Source organism: Larus michahellis, chromosome 5 (assembly GCF_964199755.1).
Source record: "Larus michahellis chromosome 5, bLarMic1.1, whole genome shotgun sequence".
Taxonomy (NCBI): domain Eukaryota; kingdom Metazoa; phylum Chordata; class Aves; order Charadriiformes; family Laridae; genus Larus; species Larus michahellis.
Genome location: NC_133900.1, coordinates 80158917 through 80167236, shown reverse-complemented (window position 1 = coordinate 80167236; position 8320 = coordinate 80158917). Strand labels below are relative to the sequence as shown.

Genomic DNA, 8320 nt, shown 5'->3' with positions numbered 1-8320 from the left:
CATCTGTTTTTCTGTTGTTATTAAGCCTACTTTGCAATTTGTAATTTGAGTGGCTGTTCTGCCCTGTCCTGTCGTAACCTAACCTACTTTCCTAGGATTTGACTGTGCTATATTTTTAAAACAGAGGTTTCACTGTATTAGGAGTTATAGGTTAGTAGGGGAAAGAAAGGACATTGCCAGTTTCATGAAACAAACCAATTATGATCAGGTCCTTTGTCTTTCAAAGTGCACTGCATTGGATTAGTCCTGTTTCACATTTCTTCATCATGCGTAGTTAGTCAGATCAAAGGCCCGTCTCCTCCAGGATCCTTTGGCCAGTGTCTATACTGAGGGAGAGGATAGGAACAGGGCAAAAATACAGTGATACTTCCTCTAAGTATCATTCCAATAATCCTTGCTTTAGGGATTTCCTGATGATGAAGTTGTATTTTTGTGCTTGCTACCCCTAGGGAATCTTCTTGCTGTGAACCAGTGCAATTGGGTTTTGTGGTCCTGTTTAGGGTGTATAGGCACTGCTCTGTGGCAAAAATTCTACAGCTTAAGCTGTGTGGAAAAATATTTTGGTCTGAACCATACACCTGATAACCTCATTGTATTGCCCTGACTTTTATATACATTATGAAAAACTGAATATTTGTATATACTGAAAAAGAGTGAAGAGTATGCATTTGAGTATAAGCACTTACCGACTGGAAACAAACCTGCAAAGTAAAATTCTTGTTGCAAGTAAATGAAACCCTTGTGCACACATGGAATATAAGCAGAAAGAAAAACGGGAAGTAGACTTCCTGTTTCTGGATTACCCAAATCTTTTGTGTTGGTACAATTTTCTGCTAAATAGATACATACATCATACAGTTAAGAATGAAGCCAAATAAAAGACTGCTGACTTTATATATTTACTTATAAAAATGACAAATCACAGAGAGAGTTCCACTGGATGAAGTTAATTTTGCAGATACTTACCAAATTCACATTCTCCCACAACCTGGACAGCTGATAATTGATGAGTTGCTTAGAAATTAAACATATATTGCTTGTGAAATAGTGTAAAATAGCTAAGTTTTAGATTTATGAAATCTAATATGCCAAAATCCTCAGCTGGCATGAATCAGTGAGGCTGCACTGGTTTATGTGGGCGGAAAATGAGACGTGTCTCAAATACTGTTTGGTTTTGTAACTTTTGGAATAATCGGTATATATATTTATGAATAACATGCTTCTCTAAATATGCATACTTTGGTCAGTGTTTGGTAATAGGGATGGTTTGAGTGATATTTTATTGAATTGGGAAAATATTTTCCGCAACCATTATTAATATATGTACTTCTTTGCTGAATTTACTTTTCTTTCTACTAAAAATTCTGAAGGCTATGGACTGTGAGTCTTTTACACCCTGTTCTGTATTGCAATCTCTCAGACACATATTTGAGGTAGGAATAATATTTTTAATGAGTAAATTCATAAAACCACATAATGGAATTCTGACTTAACACAGGAAAAAATTGGACATACAGTACATGAGCTATAAGCCAGGCCACTGCTTGATTATTTTTGCTTCCAAGAAATTCAGCTTTAGCACGTGTGATTTCCCAAGTCTCAGTGACATGATGACAGACATTTGTAGTTCTTAATTATTTGTAAATCGTATTAATGATACTTGGAAAGTGCCGTTATCAGAAAAGAATTAAAGAATAACAGTCCATCTGTATTACTATAGTTCATGAACAAGTTGTTCAAATAGAAGATTTTCTGAGATTCTATTTTAAATTTGGTGACCACATATACTTATGTACTTGTATATTATATTTTAAGGAGCTGTTTTTACGATTGTTTTTTCATTGCAGTTTAAGGGAAATAACAGTTCCCTTTATTATGTCATAATTAATCAGATTCAACATGATACCATTTGGACCAACATGATACCAAGTGGTCCAAAAGAAGAAGAATTTGTGATATTAACTCGTTATAGAAGGATGTGCTATACACTGCAATACAGATTGATTACAATAGTGTGTTTATTATGGATGATTCAAAGACTTACCTTCTAAAACAAATAATAAGAAAAAATAGTAAAATCATTGCTATATATTATGCCTATAGTAATAACATATATTTGCTTTATATCTATGCACTTCCACTAGCCCAGTAGAAGAAGAAAATGTGCAAAGCATTCGTAAGTGAGCTATCTGAAATGAAATTACAGTGTTGCACACAGTTACATTTTAACTACAATAAATACCCTGTTAATTGATATTAATATATTTATTAATATTGCCTTTGCTGGAAAATATGAAATAATGCCAAATTTCCTTGTTAACATGAAGTTTGCAATGAAGGTGACCACCAGTAAAATCTGTAAGGGTTCAAGATGTACTGATATAAGATTATATTCAGATTGTCATCATAATCAAGACTGTGATATAAGAAAGAAATTCTTGTAGGATGAAGTCGGGGTCAATTAGGTTATAAGTCTTCAGTGTGTTGCATACAGGGGATTCAATGCTCCTTCACAGAGGTCCTTTGACTTCACTGGGGCTCAGAGCAGAAGTGGATAGGAAGTAGGAAAGGGACGGGTCCCTGCAGGTGTGGTATATTGCCAAGACTCATGGTTTAGAACTAAATCCATCCAGAGCTGATGACTGCTATCAGACAAGTACACTATCTAAAACTTCCAGGTAGAACTCTCAATAATGCATTTGTGCTATGCTAGCCTTTCACACAGGGGGAAATTTAATGACTTGGAATGTAAAAAACATGTCATGGCTAATCCACTTGCACAGAAGCAACTAATTTTGGATAAGCTTCTAACTCCATCTCCTTAGAATGGTCAGAAATCATGATTATTTTCATCAGTCATTTTTATGTTGACCATAAAGAGTCTGATTTTCTGAGGTGCTGACTTACATTGTCATGCTCATGGTCAACAAGCAGCTGACGAGGCTGCTCATTATCTTACATGAATCACTTTGACTCCTTTGAAGCAATAGAAAATGATTAAAAGAAATGATTACTGCAGACTTAAACATAATTACTCTTTCACTTTTGCAATGAGTTGTTTAGCAAACCTTACCTAAAATGTACTTCAAAATGGCAGTAAATGAAACATTAATTTGAAGAGGGCAGCAGATAGTTCTCAAATTTTTCATCCCTATTAATTTAAACTAAATTCTAAAGACTAACACTCTTCCCTCCCGCCAAAGAAGAACAAGAGATTAATTTCTTAAAATTATTGCTATATTTAGCAGCTTATAACATCACCAACATGCACATTTCTGTGATTAAGATTTAATACAAATATTTCAAAATATCAGATGTGAAAAATGCTCTCCAGTTTTATTACAGGCCTATTCAATAAAATATATAACTTTGGTATAATATGTTGTATTGCATATAGCAAACCATTTTCATTATCATCAAAAATATATTTTAGCACTTGTGAATTACAGGGGACTTTAATTCCTCAGATAACCCACAATATTGGCTACAGTATGTTGAACTGGCTCATAAATAAGTAGACACGATACATTTTCTGTTGGAAATGGCAAGTGAAAGATCTTTGAGAATTCTAAATTTACTAATAATTAAGCTATCTTTATGCTACTTCATTGGATGCATTGTAAGACATTATTTTCATTGAAAATATGCTTTAAATAAGGCAAGTTTTGTAAGAATTTAAATAGTGTTTTTTCTTACATGAAAAGCTTCTTTTTTTATAAGGTGGTCATGCCTCCCTTGCTATTCTGAAATCACTACACACAAAGCAATAAAATTACAGAGCTAAGCATCCTCCAAGGATGAAATCACAGTGAAGAAAGCTGTGATATACTTTATGCTGTTCATCATGTTGTATCATATCACATCATACCACAATAGAAGAGAGCTGGTTATTTACACAGTGGTTCTGACTGGCAAATGTAAACAAAGATGAGTCAAGCACCCTGGCAATGCGTTGACTTGCTAGTTCATCTCCAGGGTTTTACAATGTCGTTCATTAGTTCCATTGTCAACTTGACATGAGGCACCTGTTTCTAAGGTAAAAAACTGGTCAGTTGATGAAGTGTCAGTGGGATTGTCAAGTAAATATGAATCTCTTCCCTTTTAGTTCATTATTAAGTCAAGGGCACACTAATCTATGATCCAAGAAATATGAAATGCTGTTAGATTTGTATGCAGTTTAAGGAATTATATGACATAGAGTGACCACTTCTAGGACATGTAAGTTCAAGAAAATCTCCAGTACAGCAAGTAATAATTTAAATGAACTGTTTAGGTAAAGTCCACATTTTAATATAGACTAGCAGAAGTTTGATGGCTATTCGTAAACTCTTAATCCAGTTGAAATGATTGGAATTGGCTTGGAAAAACTCAAGTGTACTTGACCTTCAGTGTAGGTATGACCACTTGAGCATTAAAAGGTCTGACAGCTGGAGCATCTTTCCAGAACTAAATGCTCCTTCTTTTTAAGGTCAATTTGAAGGTGAATCCTATTGTTGTGAATTGCCTTTCTCTATCACAGGACTTCATTATAAGCAGAGATTCATTGTTGCAGGAGACAGCCTGTCTGGCTCTTCTTCCTCACTTCACAGTATGTTTCCCCTCACTGAAGAGGTGCCTGCTGTCTGTGGAAAGTCCACATAGCAGGTCCTGTCCTGAGAATCACGTGTTCCTCCTTATACCAGGGTCATAAGTAGCATCTTCTCTTTTCTATTATTTAATGGTGTGTCTAATTGTTCTAGGTTCATCATTGTGGTAAACACCTGATTATTGTTTTGAAAAGCTTATCTGTGGCAGATTGCAAAATAACCTATAGTCTCAGGCTATTCTCAGAACAAATTGAGAAAGACGTCAAATGCTCATCCTGTAAATATTTCTCATTTGCCAGGGTTTCATGAGGTTAAGATTCCACTAACCAGACAAAACTGTCATCCTCACACACTATTCCTCTTAAATACGTTAATCATCTTCTCACAGAGGCTTAGAACTTCTGTTCCGTACACAAGTGAGAATGATCCTTCCTCACTTATATTTCAAGGAGCACATAGGAGCTCTGGGGCATTTCCCAATTTCATGAATTACTGTCTCTTCACAAAAAACGGTTGTTTATATTTCTCTTCCCACCCCTCCTACACCTTTTTTCATGCCCAGACAGCTTGAGCTGATGAATCACGGCTCTTTTCTTTCCTTACTGTTTATCTTCCTGCCCTTGTAGCTTTGAAGATAATCAGTCAGGTATATTTCTCCTCCTAAAATCTATTTTAAAATTGAAAATTCAATTGGGCATGCCATTCCTAGGAGGGCTGGTGCGATATAATCTCCAAAAAATGAATAATCACGTCCATGTTAGGAGCAAAGCAATATAGGGTGAGGTACTTATCAAAATCCTAATGAATTTTCAATTACCTTGATTTCTCACTTCGCATTTCCTAATACATTTCATACTGGTCTGACTTCATCTTTTAAAAGAAGTTCTCAGAGGCTTTAGGATCAGGACCATAACCTGGCCAGAAGAAGCAGGCAGAAAGTGGTAGGAATAGTTTTGAGATTTGTTTTATTGAGCCAGGCAATGTGGACACTTCTATTTCATTCTCTTTCTAGTTGTTTATCTCCATTTAAGGAAAAAAAAAAAAAGAAAAAAAAGTATCCATGCATAATTTTGTAATTCCCTCAAGGATATCATTGTGTTGTTATATGAGAGATATACCACTGTATAATGGGATCTGTATGACAAGGCTCTTTAACTTGAGTTCCCAAATACCATGCAAGAATTTGATCAAAGTGCTTTCAGTGTAGAAGAGATATTTCACTAATACTTAATAGTAAATCTAAGAAAACAGATACTTTATTTGGATGCTGTTGAGTGACAATAAGAAGATTCCCATTTTCAGACAGAGTCCACCTTCACTTGATTGTTGTTTGTAATCAACGGAGAAGGTTTACTTTTCATCCTGTCTCCCGCATCATTAGAACTATCCTGGAAAAAAACTTTTGCTGTACAAAAAGCGACAATAATTCTCTTGTATTCCCTTCTGAAGTTCTGGTTCAGGAGTCCATATATGATAGCATTAAGGCAGCTGTTGAAATACGCCATGTAATAACTTGATACAAACAACCACTCCGGAATCCTAGGGATTATAGTGTCTGGGTTGACAGCCACAGCAAGGCCTATGAAGTTCAAAGGAGCCCAGCAGACTGCAAACAGTACAAATACCACAAACATGGTTACAAAGTTTCTGAAGTCATGTGGTTTCAGTCTAGGGTTGTTATCTGGTTTAACCCTTCGCCTTACCTGAATAACAAGGATCCATATTCGCAAGTAACAGAAAGTAACTATGGCTATGGGAAGCAGGAAATGGAAAAACACAACTGCGATTGTATATGCCGAGCTCACGGATTGTGCAAATGTACACGAGTAGACCCTGGGGTCATACTGTAGCGATCCCACAAACAGGTTGGGCACGATAGCAACAAATGTTAGGACCCAGATAAGAGCAACATAGCATAATGAGTTCTTGTCGCTGTACAGTTTGTCGTATTTGAGGCTGTGACAGATGTAGCAGTACCGATTGATAGCAATGCCTGTAATGTTGAAGATTGATCCGATGACGCTTAGGCCCATCAAGAAGCCACTAATCTGGCAGTGAAGGTATCCCAGATTCCATCCGTTGTGAAATACAGATGTGAGGACCAGTGGGTATGGGTAGATTGCTACGACCAAGTCTGCAACTGCCAGGCTTACAACAAATACATTTCCTGTAAAATAAAGATAAAAAGGCAGATATTAGTTTTAATTTCACTCTTTTCTGTCACTTCTGGTCTCAATAGATTAATGATCAGCCTTAGTGGAACACTTTAAATGTAATTAGTTTCTACTTTCTAGATCAAAATTCATTGTCACATATCAGAAATAAGACACTCATTTTTAATCTAAAAATGAAGTAGCTTAACTTGAAGATGCACCTTTTAAAAGAAAACTGTCTTTAATTACCATGACCTAGTATTTTTATCATCTCATTTATTTGGATTCTTCCAATCACACAGACTCAGAATTTATACCAAATTAAAATATGCATAACTTTAAGCCTTGCTTTGGTTTAAAATAGTCTCTCTTGAAAAATTAACAGAAATAATAACTAATAAATTTCAAAACAGATACCTTTCATATTTAACTTAATTCCCTTTCCTTACATGATCTCTTAACTTTTCCAGCCACGAAATTAAAATCTTTTTTTTCCATTTGTAGTTCAAGCTCACTGATGTGACTTTTAAAGTGACTCTTTTTTAATCTGCTGGCTAGCACTTAACTAAACCATTGCAATTCATATTTTGAGAAGTAGCATCTTTGGAATTTTAGGTAAAAATTTCTAAGAGCCTAGCCAAACACAAACTTAGTTGTCTTTCCTAAATTGAGAGATATACTTTTCAGTAAAAGGAGTGGTGCTGGGCAGTGACCAAGACAATTCCCAGTGACTAGTGATGCCACATTTTTCTCTGCCTCCCTACTGGAAAATTAAGCAATGATCCATTCTTTTAATTAGTTTTTTAATTTAAACAAAGGGACATTTTTTTAGATGGTTTTAATTCCTGATAGAACCCCCCTCTTTTCTTTAAAGACAATGGAAGCCATCATAACTACATGTTTTGAAATCATCTTTTGAGTGTAAATTATATATTCTTTTTTTAGGTGCTTAAATGATAACTCATCTGAATGCCTCCCAGCCATTCTAGTTTCTAAGGAGAAGGTCACAAGATACATTGACATAGCTTTTATGCATTTTTTAAAAATAACTACTACATGTATTGTTCTAGTTATTCATGTCCATATCTACAGAAAGCTATAAATATGTATCTATACATACATGTGTATAGGTATATAAATGCATGTGTATGCATGTATACATAGGAATGCATGTGTTTGAGATTATGCTTTGGAATTAGATTATTAGATTAGAAAATGAAATACAAGCTCCTATTGCAACCTGTAAGAAAATATGTTGCTAGTTTTAGGTGATGCAGAATTTCATTATTAATTCAAAGTGGGTTTGATGAACTGTTTTGTGCATTTATTTTGAGCAGACAAAACAATAAAAACAGGTTAAAAGAAAAGGTAAAACTATCTGTGGATCAACAGGGCATTCTAGCTGCTATATTTCTCAAAACAATATGTATTTTTTTAATATATTATCTCAAACATCTTAAAATGCATATTCTCTCACCAATCTTATGCTTTAAATGGCGGGTAGAAATATTAAATCTGCAAATGCCTACAGAGAAAAACATAGATATTATCTGGCTCAGAATGCTACTTGTTCTCTTTTGT

The 8320-nt window shown here is 35.0% G+C and overlaps 1 protein-coding gene across 1 annotated transcript; it reads right to left on the bottom strand.

Moving 5' to 3' along the window:
- Positions 1-5741: 5741 nt before the first annotated feature.
- On the bottom strand, positions 5742-6731 carry MTNR1A (melatonin receptor 1A). The gene has a single exon (XM_074588227.1). It carries the CDS (start codon positions 6617-6619, stop codon positions 5885-5887), a length of 735 nt encoding a protein of 244 aa, XP_074444328.1. The 5' UTR covers positions 6620-6731; the 3' UTR covers positions 5742-5884.
- Positions 6732-8320: the final 1589 nt, after the last annotated feature.